Source organism: Meles meles, chromosome 15 (genome assembly GCF_922984935.1).
Source record: "Meles meles chromosome 15, mMelMel3.1 paternal haplotype, whole genome shotgun sequence".
NCBI lineage: Eukaryota > Metazoa > Chordata > Mammalia > Carnivora > Mustelidae > Meles > Meles meles.
The window spans coordinates 62,041,123-62,063,612 of NC_060080.1; the positions used below are offsets into that span (position 1 = coordinate 62,041,123).

General features: G+C 36.1%; 1 protein-coding gene across 1 annotated transcript in view; it reads right to left on the reverse strand.

Moving 5' to 3' along the window:
- Positions 1 to 4,813: 4,813 nt before the first annotated feature.
- Positions 4,814 to 22,490, reverse strand: part of PAPOLG (poly(A) polymerase gamma) — a 30,606-nt gene continuing 12,929 nt past the window's right edge. Inside the window, exons 8-23 of the mRNA XM_045978789.1 lie at positions 20,731 to 20,820; positions 18,344 to 18,482; positions 17,446 to 17,518; positions 16,559 to 16,679; positions 16,162 to 16,246; positions 15,724 to 15,777; positions 13,441 to 13,560; positions 12,901 to 13,010; positions 10,891 to 11,012; positions 10,467 to 10,642; positions 10,006 to 10,094; positions 9,711 to 9,925; positions 9,120 to 9,185; positions 8,889 to 8,945; positions 6,147 to 6,241; positions 4,814 to 5,978 (exon numbers count right to left, since the gene is read on the reverse strand). Of these exons, the coding sequence (XP_045834745.1) occupies positions 5,750 to 5,978; positions 6,147 to 6,241; positions 8,889 to 8,945; positions 9,120 to 9,185; positions 9,711 to 9,925; positions 10,006 to 10,094; positions 10,467 to 10,642; positions 10,891 to 11,012; positions 12,901 to 13,010; positions 13,441 to 13,560; positions 15,724 to 15,777; positions 16,162 to 16,246; positions 16,559 to 16,679; positions 17,446 to 17,518; positions 18,344 to 18,482; positions 20,731 to 20,820 (1,841 nt within the window). The 3' untranslated portion in view covers positions 4,814 to 5,749. The remainder of the gene's footprint in view (positions 5,979 to 6,146; positions 6,242 to 8,888; positions 8,946 to 9,119; positions 9,186 to 9,710; positions 9,926 to 10,005; positions 10,095 to 10,466; positions 10,643 to 10,890; positions 11,013 to 12,900; positions 13,011 to 13,440; positions 13,561 to 15,723; positions 15,778 to 16,161; positions 16,247 to 16,558; positions 16,680 to 17,445; positions 17,519 to 18,343; positions 18,483 to 20,730; positions 20,821 to 22,490) is intronic.

Sequence of the window (22,490 nt, forward strand, 5' to 3'; positions counted from 1 at the left end):
GAAAGTGGTTCAGATTCAATTTTTTTTGCATGTAGCTGTCCAGTTTTCCCAGCATCATATAACAGAATTTTTTAAACTAGTAACTTATACACCTTACTGAGTGACTCTTGATTTATAAGGTATGTTTGTCCTTCATTTTACCCCAGTCCACCCTCCAGGGACCGAGGGCAGTCCTTGGCCACGTGAGGTCAACTGACAAATACTAAAGTAAACACCAACCAAATGTCTCAATTCTTACTCTGAGTTTTGGCTTCTACATTTTTTTTTTATTATCAATTGATACAAAGATTTTTGGGGGAGGGTAAGATTTTTTCCTTGGGAGAAATGAGTATCTGTACTTCACCTACTTCTCCCATATGACTTATGCTGTTTTTTTTCAGTACTATTTTGCTAGAACAGTTTGCATCCTAGTACAGACAGACCGAATAAAGAAAGATGATACAAGTTTGAAATGAACTTTTGGGGGCGCCTGGGTGGCTCAGTTGTTAAGCATCTGCCTTTAGCTCAGTTCATGATCCCAGGGTCCTCGGATCAAGCCCCGTGTTAGGCTCTTTGCTCAGTGGGAAGCCTGTTTCTCCCTTTCTCACCCCCCCCCCACCCCCGGTTTTGTTCCCTCTCTATCTCTGTCAAATAAATAAATAAAATCTTAAAAAAAATGACTTTGGAGAGAGAACACCTAATGCAATATATTTCAAACTGTAGATCTTGACTCAGGAGAGGTCATGAATCTTTAGTGAAATCACCATTAGCACTTCAAAATAACCGTGCTACACTTGGTAAGGAAAGCATATTTGTGTGTGAAATTTAATTTTAAATGTGCATACACAAATATCAAAATTATATATACATATATACACATCGATGTATGTATGTATACATGTGCTGGCTTGCAATATAAAATGTTATTTCTTACTAAGTGTTACAGTTGAAATGGTTTATAAAATGTGTATTAATGATTTTCATTGAGTTTTGTTTGCCTCTGCAATTTAGATCATCAGATCTCCTAGATAATCTTAATCAAATTAAAAAACAAAACCAACCAACCAAACAGGACCTTGGTTCTCTTCTTGAGCATCTTTTGAGCACCCACTACATAAAAATTCTTGGGTAAATTTTACTACTCTCAAACCTACAACCTCTTCAGGGGAAACAACTGAACAGTATGCAAGTTAGAATAACTGAAATATTGAAAGGTAAAAGTAATGTTAGGATGGTTGGGTGATTTACTCTGGCCAGGTTATCAGAAGGCTTTGTGCAGCCATTAGGCCCCAAAAGTCAGCAGTGGGGTGACTGGCAAGTAAGGGTTTAGAAGTATGCTATTTTGAGGACCATACAGTTGGAAAGATAATTTTTAGAACATGTACTTTAAAAGCAGTTAAGTTTTATTTTGCCTTAATAACTTCATGCATTGGGATCCATAAAGCACCTGTTACTTTAAAACATTTCAGCATGAAACAAAAATATTTCAGCATAGTGTGATAATTCTGTTAAAGTTCTAGAAGCCTTTCTGTTATCCATAGCTCAATATATACAGGAGGCCTTGCTAATTAATTAGCTTAATGTCAAATGTGTTTCTATTGGAGCCATGAATGGCTAGCTAATAATCTAAATGATGTAGACACAGGTTATTTGCGAATTCAGTACTAGTATTCAAGATATGTGGATTGGCTAAAAACAAATCACTGTTAAATTAACAGGAATGTAATACTCTAACTTGTACTTCTGTGGACAGTTCCCAAGGCCTGCTTGCTAAATGCACCTCTGTCCATCCATTAGTAGAGAATTCTGGTCGCCTTTTGTGGGCAAGTGACAGATTTTGTCCCCAGTACTCAAGGAAGATGACACCATGTGATACTGCTTGCTAATGTTTAATGTTTGTGATACAAATTGAGTATCTTTGCTTTCATATTAAGCAGATACTGGATACCATTATCTAATAAGAAGAGTCTGGGTGGTAAATGACCAAATTGGCTATCAGTTTTGTTTTTTTGTTTTTTTGTTTTTTAAAAGATTTTATTTATTTATTTGACAGAGAGATCGTAAGTAGGCAGAGAGGCAGACAGAGAGTGAGAGGGAAGCAGGCTCCCTGCTGAGCAGAGAGCCCGATGTGGGACTCGATCCCAGGACCCTGAGATCATGACCTGAGCCGAAGGCAGCAGCTTAAACCACTGAGCCACCCAGGCGCCCCTGGCTATCAGTTTTTTGAGAAATAATTAAGGTTATCTTGAGTTACTCCCCAATAATACCAATCAACACCTATTTAGCAAAGCAAGTTTATTTGATTACTTATTCCAGATAAGCGAGGCTTGTGTGTACAACTAAGACAATCCAAATAAAAGGCAGGAAATATTAATATGAACTACACAAAGAACTATCTAGAAAGGAACAGCAGCTGCAGCATTCATTTTACATAATACTGTGGAGTGATGTAGCACCATGTACCTCAAAGATCTCCTAAATACTTTATAAGGTAATTTCCTAAGTCTTTGCTAAAATGCAGCAGTAGCTTAAAAACTGTAGTAAGTCTGATGATAATATTCTGTTCAACTAACCTCAAATATAAAATCTTATCAGAAAGATCCAGAAAACCCTGGGAATTTGGGAAGAATCTGATCTTGTATAATTCTTTTAAAAAAATTCAAAGGAATTTATTAAGACCTGTTTTCTTTCATCATCTGCACTACTTACAACGATCATCATCACCTAAATTCTAAGCTCTGGGAGATTTAATAGGTAGTTATTTACACACACACACACAGCATTTTTTAAAACTGAAGTTCTATTTATTGGTCTGTTCAATCTGTTCTGCTCTAAACCATAAACATGAAGGAACAAGAGAGAACTTTAATGCTACTGAAATAAAAGGATTAAGATCCTTAATGATTCTAATTATCATTCTAAACTACTCTAGTCTGATCAATCTTAGGCTGAAATTTGTTGAAGTTTGACCCTGTTAATCTAAGTAAACATGAGGACATTTATAAATTCAATAGTGTTTTTAAAAATACTGATTAAGGTTCATCTGTAATATATAAAGAAACACAACAGAGAAATTTGGTGTTCTAGAATCCTCCAACAGCCCACTTTACTAGTTAGAGCCATAGTATATTTTTAGAAATGTATCACAGAAAAATCTTATGGAAAAAAACCTCAGAGTCTGGGATTATTCAATCTTGCAAAGCTATGGAATCTAACAATGCCCCATCACCCCCGCCCCCTTTTTTAAAGGGTCATGAACCACTTTGAAAAGCTGATGAAATTTGAGTCTCTCTCCCCACAAAAATGCATATAAACTAAAATTTCTTATATACATTAAAAAGGATTCCTCCCAAAGGCCCATGATCCCCAAGTTAGGAATTCCTACTTCAAAGCTGAGGAACACAGAATAAGGTTAGGCCAAGTGGCCACTGTCCATCTTCACTTTATTGCTACTGTAGTCAAGTAAGCATTTTTAATAATGTTGCCGTAAGACACTCATTGTAAGCACCAATAGGCTTTTAAAATTCATTCTGCTGTCCCAGTTTTACAAGGTTTTAAGCCAGGTACCCCCTCAAATGAGTTAGGTCCCTCAGATTTAAGCTAGCAATTATTTCCCTCTGATATACACTATTCTTCAGAGCCAGTCCTGAACTCTAAAATTTAATACCCTCATGAAAATGAAGATGTCTACATATTGGAAATTATTTTGACTTTATAAAATATATTTCTAGGTATAGTTTCAAACTCGAAGTCACATTTATTTAGTGCCTCTGAACATAACATACAATCCCAGAGCCCCTTTACTTACTTGGAACCAATACCGTGGAGCTCTCCTACTACGGTCACAAAATGTACTGAAAGTCCTACCTCCTGTTTAGGATAGGAAACACTTCATTTCTGACCAAACCCGCCATCTCAAAAGCATCTCATCAACTCCCCAGTTACCAAACAGGTTGAAGAATGAGATCTTTGAAGTGTCTAACATAGAACCATTTGGCTAGGTCTCAACCCCATGCTGAATGGACCTTTAAAACAAGAGAAAACGGCAATACTGGGGTACTGGGTTAGGCCTGTAGCTTTCTTATTAAATATGCTAAAGAATCTGTTTAAAAAAGGAGGGTAAACATGAGAATTTCTTAGAGACCCTGAAGACTGATAATCAAAGGGGAAAATAGGTAGATATTAAACAGAAATGCAAACATATCACATATATAAAATTTACTCCAATCTTAAGAATTTTTCAAAGTCTGAAGTCAGGTGGCAGTTATTAGTCCTTTCATAACTATTTACTTTTGCTCAAGGAGTATTTATGGAATAAATCTTAGAATATCTGAATAGAGGAAAAGAGTCAGCTAAAAGAGCTTTCCAAGCGAGCTACACCTTGACTTACAGGATTTCATTCTTGTCTTTTGCTATGTAAAAAGTGAATAATGGAACAATCATTCCTTCTTCCTTGCTCTTTTAAAAGTTTTCCTTTTAAGGGTTAAAAGCTAGAATTTCCATTTCAGCAACCTAGGGGTCAGGGAACAGGTAAGGGTGAAGGATACTGTTCTATCAGAATTCCAAGCATTTCAACTCAGTGGTAAGGGGCCTGCAAGAGATTATTACTCCTTGGGCTAAGTGAGTCCCACAAGTCCTATAAAATATATAACCGAGTATTTTCCCTGCACTATTCATATGTACCATTTTGTGTTTTTCCTACCAGAACCTACTCAATTGCCGAGTGACAGCTGAAGAAGGTAATAAATACTAGCATTCCTGGCTGTGCAATCTATACATTTAAGAATAATTCAAGCATAATCCATATTTAAAAAATTAGACTAAAGAGAGACAGTAAAGGTTTTAAAGTTTTCTCTTTGAAAAGATGGTATCTTACAGTACATACAAAAATACTCTGAAAATACATACGACTTCATTTACAAAACACTGAATCAACATATTACAAGAATTACATGGTTATGGATTTTAATAAACTGAGCATGCGTTCATGAAACTTAAAAAATATTAAGAAATGCATTGAAAAAAGCAGTGTAAAAAAAGACAACTCATATAGTTAAATAAAAATTACAAAGGTCCTGAGCCAATTAATGGTTGGTAACAATGTCATTCAAAAATGCCTTTAGGTTTCAGTAAAATCCACTGCTTATTTCTGCATGCCTAGTCCATGAAGAAACTGTTTGAAGTTGTGGGGTAAGTAAGGGTCAAGAATTACCATGCCAAGTTATTTTTACACCTTAAAAATACAAGTTTGCCATACTTCAAGGTATCTTATTGTTGGTGTTGGAATGAGTTGCTCCTCAGTAAAAAACACCAGTCAACTAACAAGAATGGCATGAGCTAGGATATGTAACAATTTTACCATTCATATACTGACTTTCAGTATCTTGGTTATATTCTGATTCTTTATAAAGATGCATTTCAAAGGCCTCCATGGGAGGCAAAATATAGAGAATTTATGGTGCCCAACTCTTATGTAATCACTGGACTAATCCTCCCTGGTAACTATGCAACACTTGGACAGAAAGGCACAAAAAAAAAAAAAAATAGAAATTTAAATATTCCATGTGCCATTCTGAAAAAAAATAATTTAAATCAACAATAGACAATAAGTACATCTACACAAATGAGAAAAGCAGAAAAGATACCTCACATTCATTTATCTCAGGTTTCACAAAGTGGCTTCAATGCTAAAGTAAATGTGTTAACATTTGGAAAATTACAAGACAATTTTTTTTGTTTTGTTTTCAACTTTTTCAGTTCTATACAATGATTATAACATACGACTTAAAAAAAAGAAAAAAGAAAGAAAGAAAAAGTTCAGGACTTGTTTTATCCGCGTCCAAAGAGCCAAGAACTGGTTCCCACAACAGAGAAACAAGCATCGAAAGTTAAGGCAGTAAAACCTCCAACGCAAAGCCGTAATATTGTAGATGACAATTTGATAGCAGGTGATCCTCACAGAAGTGCATGTAGCAATCAATGAGAGAATGCTACGGCATCTGCAGGTCAAAGTGTGAGAGTTCAAAAACCACTTCAAGGTCGTTAGTCCGATGACTGAAACTTTCACCTTATTTTATGTATGACAGCCACATCTATTTTAAAGAGCGGCTGCATCTATGCCACTAAATGATTGCATATTCACTTAAGTAAGGAGGCACTGCTTTTACCGATTAAGGGTCAGTCGAATGGAATTTTTGATGACTCGGATGTTATTTGCTGGAACTGGAGATGATGAATCTGGTAGTTCTTTACTGGGTAGTCTCTATTACAAAAGGATAGAAACAAAGAAGAAAAAGCAAATATATATTATCAAGTCCCAACTAGTAAAGCAGTCACAAAACTGAGTTTTCCTCCAAATCCCAAAGGCTCTTAAACACTCAAGTATGTGTTGGATATTTTCTTCCAACATCCACTGCCTTGTTTTGGGGACTTTTTTTTAGTAGTTGGAGGTGAAGAGCAGAGGTACAGAGAAAAGGTGCAAGTGGGAGGAGTGTATGTATAGGAAAAAGGACTTTGTTAAATTACCTGCCCCTTCTGGGTTGAGAAATGCAAAAGAACATGATCCTTCTCAAAGAGCAGAGTCACTAAGCAGGAAACTCTTGGGGTGCTAAGTGAAAAATGGGTATATTACAGAGGAAAACTGGATATCCAGTTAGTTTCTATAATACATTCATGGAGAAAAACACTGTAAACCCTACTTGTGTGATACTTAAGTTTTCAGGACTTTGTAGCCAGACCAGGTTTTTTCTGGGATGGTGAAATTCAGAGGCGTCTAGATGAGGGGGTCGAGGATACTAAAGTTGATTATACAATGAAGGCCAATGCTGAAAAACTGAGACAGAGACCTCTAAATACAGAGAGTTGTGTGATGGCAGCAGTATGTGAGTTAATTCCCCTCCTATGTTACATTAGCTTAACCTACACCCTACCCACATCCATTCAAAAAACATGAAAAATAGGGCGCCTGGGTGGCTCAGTGGGTAAAACCACTGCCTTCGGCTCAGGTCAAGATCCCGGGGTCCTGGGATCGGGTCCCGCATCGGGCTCTCTGCTCAGCAGGGAGCCTGCTTCCCTCTCTCTCTCTCTGCCTGCCTCTCTATCTGCTTGTGAACTCTCTCTGTCAAATAAATGAATAAAATCTTAAAAAAAAAAAAACCATGAAAAATGTCTGATATACATAAAAGAGGACAATGAAGACTTCAATACCACAACTAATACTCAGACATTAAAATTTTATTACATTTGTTAGGTTTATATCCTTGCCCTTTATACTGGAAATATATTTTAAAAAATTACTTATTTATTTATTTGTCAGAGAGAGAGAGAGAGAGAGCACAAGCACAGGCAGATAGCCCAATGTGGGACTCGATCCCAAGACGCTGGGATCATGACCTGAGCCAAAGGCAGCCGCTTAACCAACTGAGCCACCCAGGCATCCCTGGAAATATTTTTTTTTTTTTTAAGATTTTATTTATTTATTTGACAGAGAGAGAGATCACAAGTAGGCAGAGACGCAGGCAGAGAGAGAGGAGGAAGCAGGCTCCCCGTGGAGCAGAGAGCCCGATGCGGGGCTCGATCCCAGGACCCTGAGATCATGACCTGAGCGGAAGGCAGCGGCTTAATCCACTGAGCCACCCAGGCGCCCCACCCTGGAAATATTTTAAAGCCAGACCCAGGCATGTCATTTCATGCTTTTGTACTTAATAACCACATCAAACTTTTTTCTTCCATTATATGTAATTACACATCCATTTTTTGGTAATCTACTCTTTATGTTAAAAGAAATTTTATGACTTCTACAACTATTAGGAAGTATGATACTTTCTGTTTGTTTTAAAATGGCCAATACAAGGGGCGCCTGGGTGGCTCAGTGGGTCACAGCCTCTGCCTTCCACTCAGGTCATGATCCCAGGGTCCTGGGATCGAGCCCCAGTGGGGTTGGGCTCTCTGCTCAGCAGGGAGCCTGCTTCCCTTCCTCTCTCTGCCTGCCTCTCTGTCTACTTATAATTTCTGTCTGTCAAATAAATAAAATTTTAAAATAAAATAAAATGGCCAATACATCGTGAGGTACCTGGCAGGGTGAAAGTTGACTGTTGACAAGTACTTTACTCTTTAATGGAGTGAAAACAAGCCATTTTTTTCACTGTAAATTCTCAGAGAAGGGCTATCTCTGAATACACATACACACACACACACACACACACACACACACACACGGCTGATTTTTGAGCACCTGCTTAGTAACTTACCATGCTTAATAATAGCATATTATTAGTTTCAGTGGTAATTCTTTGAAAAATAACTTTTTAAATTGAGATTTAGGGACTCTTTAGCTCATGTTTTAAAGATACTTACTATGAATACTGATACATTGGCTCTTCCAAAATATTAATAAGTACCAAGCCTAAGTTTTTTTTTTTTAAAGATTTTATTTATTTATTTGACAGACAGAGATCACAAGTAGGCAGAGAGAGAGAGGAGGAAGCAGGCTCCCTGCTGAACAGAGAGCCCGATGTGAGGCTTGAATTAACCCACTGAGCCGAATTAACCCACTGAGCCACCCAGGTGCCCCTCAAGCCTAAGTTTTAATAGTAAACAGTGATGTACAACAAAAATATACTATCAAGTGTTGGTAAGCAATTACTATGCTGAGCACTAAACTTCTTTAAAAATAAACAAAGGCTAAATATAATCCGAGTAAGTAATGAAGTCTTAAACTACCTCCTCTTTTCCTCCCTTCTGAGGTACATATATTTAATGACCAGACACTGTTCGCTACTTCCACCCCAACTCCCAACTACACTGCTGATCTGAGGACAGGGACAAAATCTTATCTTGTTGTTTCACTCAGTACAAGGATCATAAGCTTTGTGTACCTGAAGATAGATTACCTATGAATAAGACTTTACCTTTTTGCGTGATGTATCAATTGTTGGAATAGGCATACATTCTCCTCCAATGGCATCCTAAAAACAGAATTATATTCAAATGAAAACTTTCTTTCCTTTGTACGCTTATTTCTACACACAAAAAAACACAACCCAAACTTCACAGACCTATCTGATCCACTTTCAAATACAGTATCCTGATATATAGCTCTCTGAAAGTAGTATCTTGAGGCACATTATTAATACATTTACCATTGCTTTTCTTTTTCTATCTTCAGGAGCACGTGATTCCTTAAACGTTGATTCAAGCCGAATGAACTAGAATATAAACATTAAGATGAATTGCTATTATTACCTACAAATACCATATAATCTCTATAAGCTGAGAAAATAGTGATAAGGCTTTCGTCAAAAATACTGCAAACAAGGGTTGGTGAGGGAAAAGAATTTAAATTAGACTAAATTCAGCTGCTACCATTAACTTCTGGAGTGATCTTTTTGGTTAACTCAAAGCAGATGGTAACAAAGTAGTCTTACCACCACCTACTGGAGGCAGAAGACATCAACATTTTAACACCTAATAAATATGCTTAGTTACCAACAGTGACCTCTGGTAAGTCAAGAAGAGATTCAGACCAATCAGTCAAGTTTTCAGATCTATTACTAATTTCAATTTAGGACAAACAATCAGTATTATTCCTTTAGGGTCTGGGCAAATATTCTTTTTAAACAGTCCTAAGCACTAAGCTAGGGAGAGCTGTGAATTTCTCTAGTGCTAGTTTAACTTCAAACAAACAAACAATAAAAGAACTACAGTAATTACCAGTAAGGTTGTAGCTTTACCTTTTCTATGTCTTTCAACCTCTTAGAAGCCCCATCTACGGATGGGGAATGGGATCTCTTGTGTGTAACATTCTTAGTTGACATTCCATTAAGATGTGGCTGTCCCTGGGCAGGGTTGTGGGGTGTCGGGATTCTAGGAATGACATTTCGTCCCACTACAGTAGGAATGGTGCACACAGCTGGGGGTGATACAGCTTTTACTGCAGAATCAACTTCTGAAAAGGAAAGAAAAATTCTAGTCATTAAATGTGTATGTAGTAGTAAAACAATTACTAACACAAGTACAGATACCTACTTGCACCAATGACTGGGATAGATAGTCCTTGTGCTGGGGGGACACTCAGTGGCTTTTCCACAATGACAGCAGCAGGCTCAGCATTACTCCTATTAAAAGTTTTGAATTATCATTGAATAATCTGTGTTACTTACTGAAAACACTCTTAACATTCAGGATTATTTCTTCAAGTACTTCCATCTTAACATTTCATTGGAGGATGAGAAAAGGGGAAGAAAGGCAAAGGACCAAGTAAAAAGTGAGAAACGAGAAAAACCTGTGCATTTTTGTGTACTGATCTAATCCTACATCTTCATAAGCCTACCCCATGTCCCAAGGATTACAACAAATTGTCAAATATTTCTAGCCAGAAAATGACTAGCAATTGGTAAAATAAAGTATATTAACAAGATATTTAGCTAAAGGTACAGAAAAGTTTACATCATCCGCAAACTGAAGACTGAAAATTCTGAAAGACAGACCTTTCTGTTTCTCCTGAAGGAGGAACGTCAGGCTTGGAAGGTTTGTTTGTAGACACTGGGGAATTAAAAGGTGTTCCATTATCAGTGTCCCTGGAGCTATCCAAACAATTGCTATCTAGAGATGATCTTTTGGATTGTGGTCCACTTGAACTTCGACTAACATCAGAAAGACTTTGCTGGAAGAGGGGAAAGCAGTTAGGATTTCAAAAAGCAAATGAAAATAATTAGTGGTTTCAATTCAGAAGTACATAAAATGAATTATCTTTTGTGATTAATGAAGGAGGGATTTTAGTTCTTGATTGAATTGTACCTTTCTTTCCTTTTTTCTCAATAGGTTTGGGAGGCTGTTATAAATGCAAATCTGGTCCTAGGATCATGCGTCTGAGTGGAACCATACACTGGAAAGTTAAAAGTACAAACTCACCTTTTTCTTCTTTTGAAGAATCTCTGCTGGAAGGTAGTGATGAAGCTGCTTTTTTTTAACATGAGTTGCTTCAATTTTCATTCCTTCCTTTAGCATGTTTATATTATTTGCCTGTCTGTACACTGTAACAATGTTAATATGTTAAATGGGCAAGTTCTTCCTGAACCGGTTTTCTTTCTCTAAAATGCATTGGGTATCTCCCCATTATCTCACAAACACACATACCCACCCTGCTGATAGAACAACTATTTCTCAAACATTTTTACCGTATCCCAATCCTATTTAAGTACCAATTAGGGGCACCTGGGTGGCTCAGTTGGTTAAGCACTCAACTCTTTCAGCTTGGGTCATGATCTGAGGGTCATTAAGATTGAGCATGTGTCAGGTGTGCAGCCTGCTTAAGATTCTCTCCCTCCCCGCTCCCTGCTAGTGCACATGTGCATGTGAGCTCTCTCTCTCTCTAAAGAAATAAAGTCCTAGAAAAAATAAGTACCAACTCGTTTTCTCATGTCCAACTTTTAAAATTTTCCAGTAATTCAATCTCAGTAACAAAATAAACCCATGAATTTCTTCCAAATCCTGTTTTCTGTTTTTTTCCCCCAAACGGCAATCTCTTTCTCATAATTATTTGCCCAACTCTAAGCTAATCCTTACACTAAATGTCCAAGATGCAATTCGAGCTCTTCTCCTCCATGAAGTTTCTTTTACTACACTAATCAGGATGTCAGACTGTTAGAAACTACCTAGAAATACATCCTTATTATACAAGTAGGGAAATGAGGCTCAACAGCCTTGAACAAGTTACTGAAACACACTGACCTAGAGTGCCATTTCTAGTGCTTTTCAGATCTTCTAAGAAAGTCAGTTTTACTAACACACAAATTATTCAATGTATGTTCAACCATGAATGCGAAGTCAGATTATAAGCTTACTGAAGACACAGATAAGAGGCTTCTTTTGCACAGTAACTACTGTGACATGTGGTAAATTATCTAATCTCTTGGGGGTCTCAGTTATCTTTAGTTTTCTAGAGAAGAACATTCTATAAATCTATAATAAACAGAGCTTCCCAACCTCCTGCTTTTGGAAAAGTGAGCCCAAATTAGAATGGAAAAATTTATGTTTGCATTCCAGATTGCGTATAAAAGCATCACCAGGAGTGCTTGTTCAACGTGAAGATTCTCTGGCTCCACTCCCAGAGTGGGGGACACAGTAGAGCTGATGTGATGTACAGGAATCTGCATTTTCATGTGAAAGCTAGTTTAGAAGAATTTAGAAAACTCAGATGAGCCAAGCCAAAAATATTACTAGTATGAATGTACACTATTCCAGATTAAGACAACTCCAAATTTCTAACAGATACATTAAGATATTCCAGAGAGGTGTCATTAGGGAGCTACATGTGAAAGACACTCTTTCTGAAACATAATCAGCAAGCTGTACAACTGTTAGTACATGGAAAAAATACAAAAATCATCTTTATGATTGTGCTTCTATCTGTGCAGAATGAAAAAAATCACCTGTATGGGGTTTTTTTTTGGTTGTTTTTAAATAGATAATACCATCATTTGGTGCAAACCTCAAACAGTTCAGGGCACTGAGTGAAGTCTCCTCGCCCTGTCCCCTAGACATACCTGGCCCCTTGACCTAAAGCAACCAGTTCTGCCAACTTCTTTTATTAAAACTATATATCCTTCGAGATACTCTATGTATTTATAAGCAAACATGCTCACACATATCTATTTTTTTTTTACTTATTGATAGAAATGGTAGTGCACCATACAGACTGTTTGGCAACATTCCCCCCACTTAGTATCTTAGAGATAGTTTCACCATGCCTTTACTTTTTTAAATAGCAGCATAGGTTTTCATAATAGGGATGTACCATATTCATTTAACCAACTGAAAAACAGAGCTAACCAGGTCTATGGCAGATACCTAGAGGTTGGCAGATACATGGCAGATACAGCCGAGGTTGAGAACCACAGCTCCATGATGACAAAGTCTTACCTGTATCAGTAAATGACTGTATATCATAGGTCAAGTCTATGTTAACACTTTCTGCATTTTCTACTCTCCGAAAAATTATTCCAAGGAACCACATTGATACGTAATTGTTGCTATAAAATAAAAATTTTAAATTTGCATTAATTTGTTTTACAATTTTACAGATGTCATTTGGTAATTCAAACTTGGCACCATAAATACGAATTGTAATGGTTTGGCTAAATTCTTAAAACTGACCACAACAGCACCGATCAGTTATCCTGTGTTGTTATAAAGAGGATTAAATGGCTTTGTAAACTACATACTAAAATTCTACTTAAAGATGCTCCAAATTTTACGATAGAGTTTCTGCTGGGGTCTATGGGCTACCAACACGGCATCTACTCGTTTTAATGCATGACCACTCACGTTCAAATAATGTATCATCCTCCCCCATCAATGCTTGTTAAATGACAATCTCACAACTGATCTTAAACAATGCATATTGTTAAATAACATTATCTAAGAAATACAGTACTAAACAATAATTAATAATTAACTTACTCTTTATGATGTTCCTTATTTCCTGGGAATGACTGGGGATTTACATGGGCAAGAGTAATAAATTCATTTCGTTCTAAGTTTCCAACAAGCACACGAATTTTAGATTCCACTAATCCAACCCTGAAATAGAACAGTGAACAAAATTTTTCCTTTTAAATTTGGAAACTACATCTAAGTAACCCAAAAAGCGTGTTAGCTATAATGCTTTACATGTTCATTAAAAAAATTTAGTCCAATATATTACGGACGGTTTAAAATACCATTTAAGTAAATTACAAGTTACTTGGTCAATTTCTGTGTTTCCCTCTTCCCCTTTTATTTATTTTATTTATTTATTTTTTTTTTTAAAGATTTTATTTTATTTATTTGACAGAGAGAGATCACAAGTAGGCAGAGAGGCAGGCAGAGAGAGAGGAGGAAGCAGGCTCCCTGTGGAGAAGAGAGCCCGACGCGGGGCTCGATCTCAGGACCCTGAGATCATGACCTGAGCCGAAGGCAGCGGCTTAATCCACTGAGCCACCCAGGCGCCCCTCCCTCTTCCCCTTTTAAAAGAACTGCTCTATTCAGTGAATTCCTGATCTAAACTATCCTGCCTGTTAAGACCATAAAATAGTCATGATTGGAGCATGAACAAAAACTGTTGGTTAATCTGGTTCTAAATACTTTTTCACTTTCAAATCTTATCTCTATACGCTAAAGCTATGTTTAAATAACATGGGGGGGAAAAGCTCTAATAACTAGCACGTAATTCATGATAAATGTGCTTATATTTTCATAAAATTGTACTAGATATTACACTTATAAAAGTTTCAGTAAAATCAGATCAGATACTACTAAAACATGGAAAGTTTCATCAGGTTTCTGCAACTTTGTTTTCTAAGTGGACTACTATCGGTTATATTAACTTACAATGATTTCATTAATTAGAAAGAATAACTACAAGGACATTTTTACATTATTCCAACACTTGAAAAAGCCTATACATTGTAACTGTGTGTGCTTCAACAGCACATATATGGGATGCTGGGTTACTGCTCAGTGTTATCTAAATGAGAGGTTGGCAAACTTTCTAACAAGGGGCAGATAGTATTTTAGGCTTTGTGGGTCAGTTTCTGTTGCAACTATTCAACTCTGCCATATAGCAGGAAAGAGGCCAGTCAATATATAAATGAGTGAGCATGGCTCTATTTCAATAAAACTTTATTTAAAATTTTTAAAGTTCATTTATTATTCAGTGATCTCTATACTTAACATGGGGCTCAAACTCACAACCCCCAAATCAAGAGTCACATGCTCATTCGACTGAGCCCCCTCAGGTGCCCCCTCACTAAAACTTTATTCTTAAAAACATGTGGCAAACTAGATTTGGCCCAGACCATAGTTTCCCAATTTCCAATCGAGACAAATGAAATATTCTTCTTTTTTTTTTTTTAAGATTTTATTTATTGAGAGAGAGAGAGAGTGAGAGTGCTGTATTCAAGTGGGGGAGAAGCAGAGGGAGGGAGAGGGATAAGGAGACTCCACACTGAGCATGGAGCCCAACTAGTGGCTTGATCCCATGACTCTGAGATCACGACCAGAGCCAAAACCAAGAATCAGAAGCTTAACCAACTAAGCCACCCAGGCACCCCTACAAATGAAATACTCTGTTTTGGTGACAGGATTCTTTTCAGTGTCTCTTTAATTACCAATAAAATAAGCACTAAACTTTGGAATCAAAAATAAAACAGTATCATGTTTCCCTTCCCAGAGGTCACACCTGAGGAAAGCAAAACCACTTCTGGTGGCCTAAAAGCTTCTGCCTGCTAGAGTTAGGGATGTCAGTACACTGGAGGCAGAGGGAATGAATTTGGATTTACTAGAAATAATACACTGCTGCTTGACCAAAAATGCTTCTCTTATCTGCTGACAGAAGCTTTCATGCCACTAATCTCCTAAATTAAAAGAATATAAAAAATGTCTTTTCCTTCTAGTTTTGATGGGGAAATGTGATGGCAAGGATGGAAAAGTCAGTCAGAGGTAACAGAATCATTCGAAGTGCCTCACAGTTTTGCTTAAATCTGACTGAGAAGTGGCAAAAGGCAAAGACTATACAGATACTGCTATTTTATGTTACTTCTAAGTCTGAAACATTAATCTGATAGCATTTCTTAAACACTGATGCTGCACAATCATGTAAACAATATGATTTAATAATTTTAAGGATAAATGATTTGTAAATGGTAAAACATCATTAAAAATGTTATCACCACAAAGTAAGTACACAACTTGAATCAGTCTTACCACTCTAGATGGTTTTCTTCTGTTGATGCACTGGCAGTCAATACTATATAATGTCTATGAAGAATTTTTAGCCACAAATGGGGGGAGGAAAAAAGCCAGAAACATAGTTAGGGTCTGCTCTGCCACCATTACTTTTTCTTTCTTCCTCCCACTGAACAAAAGAACTAATGCAGGCACACAGTTTATGAAGATTAGAACATGCTCTGATTTTCACAAAATTAATTCTAGACCCTACAATTAAAAACGATTCACTAAAACAAACACCACTAATACTGGGTTAGATACTATTAGAATACACAAACTCAACAGTTAGGATTTCTGCTAACCTATTCCCTACCTCACCTGAAATATATGTGACCAAGTCACCCATCACATATTAACTTTAAGTTTAACATTCTTCTTTACACACACACACACAAAATGCAAAATTTCAAATACCTATACTTTTGAAAAAAATTTGGTGGCTCAAGTAGTTTGGACCAGTCTGATTTCCCTTGAAGGATTTCATCTGTGACTGCAAGACCTAAATTAAAAACAAGAGAGAGACTGATTTTGAAAACGGGCTATTTTATTACCAGCTTCTGTATCACTCTATCCCAAAACCTTGAACTCTACCAAACTCTAAGGAAAAAATATATATATATTTCTCAGAATGCAAAAATCAATTTCAAACAGATTGGGCTGGCTCCATTTTGGACTTATTATATTTTGCAAAACCATTACTGAAAGAATAAATACATATTTGAAAGAATTTTTGGAATTAACAGGCATAACTGCACTTTAGAATAAAACTGTTGTAAATCAAAAACTTGTGGGAAAGGGCCAACAGGTTTACCTTGTTTAAATTCTTCTACCATTACTGTTCGAGTTGAGGTGGACACATTATACGTAGAATTCTGCTGTGGGTAGGCAGGGGTGATTATGGGCATGAGATGATACCTATCTGATGGATTTACCTGTGAAATTAGAAGCAGAATAATTGATCTATTCTCCTATTTCAGTTGTCCTCACTTCATTTCCCCAAAAGTCTGAAGAATATGAAATATAAATTTAATACTACATTTCCCCAATTCTAAGAAGTATATTTTCCCTCCCCAACTACATTTATTTCTGAAGTCAGGTATGTCTGATATTCAAAGGCACCTCTGTAAGAGTGTATTTTTCCTCTGAAAAGCTGTTAAACTGATGGTGCATCTTATAAACAATGGTCTTTTAGAACCAAGAAAATACAGTATCATAGTTGTAAAAAGCATTATTAATCCAATGGTTCTTAATCTTCTTTCTGCACACTCAATGGGCAACTCCCTATAGGTAACTCAGAGGAATGAGCACTCACTCTAAAAGCAAATGAAAATGCAAGGTGAGAGTTATGCTAGCTTAGAACCACGAGTCTGCTTAAATTGCAGGGCAAAGTAAATCTTTTATATACTTCAGCACTTTATTAGTTATAACTAATTACTTATAAGACAGTTTTTAACAATGGATTATGACATTTTGGTTGTTACACCCACTCATCTACTTTTATATGGGTGATTTTTAATGACATAACATTTGGATCAGAATTTGAGATACAAATCACCTGCACCAAAAAACATAGCAGACAGAAAGAACTATAACTATACAGAAGGAAGATGAGCAGGAATAAGAATTATTATTTTTAGATCGCAATTTAGAGAATCATCCTTTGCCTAGAAGGTTCTGTCTCAGTAATAAGTCACATACCCGAGGATCCCAAACAGGCAAATTCAAATTGCTTTCTTCTGGTTGCTTCAGCAGCACAGGATTTGGCCATTCCCTAACATAAATAAGGCAAATTAATTCACACAGGATCTCACTTCAGGAACTATATGAAATGTTAAAATCATCAGAATCTCTCTTAACTTTTATAGAGCAAACATTGTGGATGGGTATTTGGTATTGAAAAAAACAAACAGGCAAGGGAAGCAAGTATACAAAGTGGTTATATTTTAAATGTGTCTTCTGAAAGGGCAAATACTGTTTAGCTCATTAAGCTGTAATTTAAATCTAAATTTTCCAGGGGCACCTCGGTGTCTGTTAAGTGTCTGACTCTTGATTTTGGCTCAGGTCAAGTCATGATCTCAGGGTCATGAAACTGAGCCTCACATCAGGCTCTGCACTGGGCATGGACACAGATTAAGATTCTTTCTCTCCCTCTGCCCACTCCCCACTCTAAAATAAATAGATAAATTTTAAAAAAAATCTGAGTTTTCCTCTTCCTTCTATTTGCTTACATGGATTTAACTCTGATAACTTAATATCAACAAGGGCTAACTTTATTGAAAATACTAATAAATTCACATGGTAGCTATGATTATCACCTCCATTTTACATATAAGACATTAATCTATATGTAGCTAGTCATCAGAGGCAAATAATTGCGACCACTCTCAAGCTAAAAGCCTACATTTACAGACCTCTCCCAACCCCAGGAGAAAGCGCTATGTGGTGTCTCATCATTGTCTCAAATTTGATGTCTTTAAACTTTTAACTTAAAAGGAACGGAAGACAAGAGAAAAAGTCTATGCATCTCTCTTAAATTGCTGAACAAATTTATGTAAAGGCAGAAACTAGTAAATAAAGTATGCATATGAATACTTACCACTTGGAAAAAACTAAAAAGAACTTATGAACTAAAGTAGAAGCTGCTGCATTTGGGTATAATTGACAAGTTCTTGCAACTAGCATTGCCCAGGAGACACCACCAAGGAATCCCAGCATGTTGGAATAAATACCACGTCCTAGAAAATTAATGTATTTGTTAATTAGTTAGGATCTATCCATGACATTCAACTATAAGGAATGGGGTAACTTAGTTCCTACGACTGTTCTTAGTTATCCTTTCCCCTCTGGAAATAACATTATACAATCAATAAGCAGACCTTTTATTACTAAACTATAAGCTGCATCTTGTCCCACTACTTCTCCAAAACAGACACCTCAGTTCCCTGCCTCAGTTCTGACTGCCGAACCAGGCTCTATTGATATAACACTGGAATTTACCCCTTTTCAAAAGCTATGGTTGAGAAAGAAATGAAAGGAAGGAGGAAAGATATCTGGAGGGTTTACAAGTACAAAGAATAAACATTTCATTACTAATCATATTCATGGGCATTTTAAAATCAAGGGTAAAGCTGGACTAACTTCATTATTTTGCCGAATTTCAATCTCTCTCCATAAAGTACAATATACCATTGATATTAGTCATTTCTCTTAAATTGTTTCTTAGAGCAATCTATAAAAAAGTATTACCACATTTCATCAAACCTATTAGGTCCTCATTACATAATACAGCATTATTTTATGTCCCACTAATCAAGAAAGAAAGATACAAAATGTCAATTTCAGATATGTTAAAGTATGTAAAATATGCATCTAAGAACTGACAAGACATGGTATTTAATTTAATCTGTAAGGGAAGAAAAATTGTGATATCCCTTTCTTACAAATTACTTTATCCTGACTATATAAGGTTAACTGAGCCCAAGGACAAATCCTACTTGCTTAAAGGTCTTTTAAGATATATACTTCCAATATGGTAGCCACAAATTACATGTAGCATTTTTTTGGTTAACAGCTTTACAGAGATATCATTCATATAGCATAGGTTTCATCAATGTAAAATGTTAAAAATTAATGGCTTTTAGTATATTCACAGAGTTGTGTACCCACCACCATCATCAATTCTGGAACACCTTCATCACCCCAAAGAGAAATCGTTAACAGTCACTCCTCTCCTGTTTGCTCTCGATCCTCCCAGACCGAGGCAAGGACTATTCTTCTATCATTATAGATTTGCCTATTCTGGACATTTCATATAAATGGAATTTATCTCAGTCCTTTTTATTGCCAAGTAATATTCCAATATTCCATATTATGGATATATCATCTTTTGTTTATCTATTCATCAGTTTATAAACATAAGGTTGTCTCTTTTTGAATTATGAGAATGCTAAGAATATCTGTGCATAAATTTTTTAATAAGACTTATTTGAGAGAGAGAGAGAGAGAGAGAGTTTGTGTGTGTGTGTGTGTGTGTGTGTGTGTGTGAGAGAGAGAGAGAGAGAGTGGGGGTGGGGCATAGGCAGAGGGAGAGAAGCAGACACCCCTTGAGGATGGAGCCCAAAGCAGGGCTTGATTCCAAGACCTAGAGATCATGACCTGGGCCAAAATCAAGGGTCAGATGCTTAACCAACTAAGCCACCCATAAGCCCTATCTGTGCACAAATTTTTGTGTGGACATATGCTTTTACTTCTCTAAGACACTTTAATTTTAAATTGTAATTTAATTTTAAAATTCAGTTCCTTGGTTTCACATTTCAAGTGCTCAATAGCTACATGATTATTTTTGGATAGCACAGATATGAAGTATTTCAAACATCACAAATTTTATTAGAGAGTGTGGTTTTAGACTAGGTAAAACCTGGTGCCAGAAGTACAGCACTACTTAAATGTAGTTACAAATAATAGAAACTGTGCTATGCTAGCTCAGGATTGGACCTTTTATGAACCATATCCTCTGTGTATATATAAATTAGTTCCAGGCTTTATTAGAAAAATGTCGTACCATAAAAAAAAAGTTGAAACTATCACTGTACGTTCTTCCTTTAATAAATTTACCACATACCTACTACAAACTACATGCTGCTGGTAATGGGAAGACAAAAATGAGTAAGATGGTCCTGCCCGCAGAGGACTTGAAGAATAGTGAGGGTTTCACTCTTCCAGTTCTAACTCATTCTGACTGCCTGGCTAAAACTGGAGATGAAAAGTCAGGAGGTTTTAGTTTTCAACCAAGAAACAAGAGGGTAGAGTCACACCTCAGAGCACCAAAACCACTGTATGTGAAAAACAGGATTCTCCAAAATCTACTGTACCTCAATTCCCAACAGTATAAAAAGACTCAGGAGTTTCCATATGTGCTTCTATTATTAGTAACTGAAAACAGTAATTTTATAATGCAAACTTAAAAAAGATGTGGATACTTACGTTTTGCCCATAATTTGACTGCTCTTAGGGTGAGTCTAAAAGTTTCTTTATTTGGCACTAAATGCAAAATTTCATCAGTAACTCTACATCCTGAAAGATAAAGCATTCATTTATCATTATGCAACAAAATCTAGTTAATTCAGACACACTGCTAATTTCCAGATTCTCAAATGCTAAAACTACCAAAGATAATAAAATGTGGGCTTATTTTCTCTATGTATTTGAAATTTAGCACATATATGAGAAATTACTTTGCTTTTAAAGAATTAAAAGTACATGGCTAATGTAATTCAATATCAAAATAAGAGATGGACCTGAGTAAGTTTAGCTTTCTTCACCATTTGTCTTTACTGCTAATCAAATGTCCCCAACTTATAAAACAAAACAATAAAGCAATAACAATGCTTTAACATTCACCTTATTTCACAAACACTGTGATTTACTGTTGTACTCTGAAAGTACAATAAAAATGCAGTGATAAAAGATGCTATAAGCCAGTGTTTTGTTCTCAGAGAGCAGTCTTGGACCCTTGGGAATGCTAGGTTAACCTATTTTTTTTTTTTTAAGTTTGTCAAACCTATTTTTATAATAACAATTAAGCTTTGCCTCTTTACTGTGTTAACATTTACACTAGTGGTGCAAAAGCAGTGGTAGCTAAAACTTGTACCAAAGCTTTAGCAACAAACTGTACTAGTAAATAATTATTTTCACCACCACACATTTTGAGTTAGAAAACAGGAAAGGAACCCATCCAATGTTTGAGCAAGTTAAAGAAAGCTGAACTACCTGTTTTTTTCAAGGAACACCAGTTTTACTTAGAAGAATCCTAAAAAATGAACAAAGTGAGCCCCTCACTTCAAGGAAAACAAATGACAAAACTTGTTACCAATAATAAAATTTGAGCTTTCAAGTAAAAATTAGAATTTTGGACAACAACTAGTATCTGCTACTGTGAGACTGACAGCTTTCCAATATTTAAAGACTTTTCTGATGAGATTGGTGGTGATATTAATGAATGTGATTTTCCCGGATATTTTATAATGAAATGTGTGTTAACATTTTGAAGATCCAAATAACCTTGTAAACCAGTAATTTCCTAATGACCAAAGCATGACAGTACAAAATCATGTATGGGTAAAAGATCTATTCAAAGAACAAGACAGAACAATAGATTTTAATATAAGAGTATAAAAAGTTAATTGATGTGGTTTTAGAATTGATATTCAAATTAACCTTTAAAAAAACACTTCTACTCACCAGTAAAAAGGAACAAACTTCTGATATATGCTACAAACATGGACAGACCTCACAAACACTATGTTAAGTGAAAGAAGCCAGACACAAAATACCACATTTTGCATGATCCCATTTACATGAAATGTCCAGAAAAGGCAAATCTATAGACACAAAGTAGAAGAGTGGTTGCCTAGGACTTGGGGTTGGAAAGGAGAATGACTGTAAATGTGTAAGAGGGATCTTTTGAAGATAACAAAAATGTTCTAAAATTCCATTGTAGCGTACAACTCTGGGAATATGGTAAAGACTACAGAATTGTACTAAAAAGAACAAATTTTATGACATGTAATTATACCTCAATAAAGCTGTTGAAAAGAAAAAAGGAAACTGTCACTGGTCAAGTTTTACTGTATTACCAAAGAATATCCACAATTTTCTGAAAATGCTATTAAAATTCTCCTCCCTTTTCCAATTATGTATCTTTAAGAGGTCAGATTCTACCTGTGCTTCAATCAAAACACTAC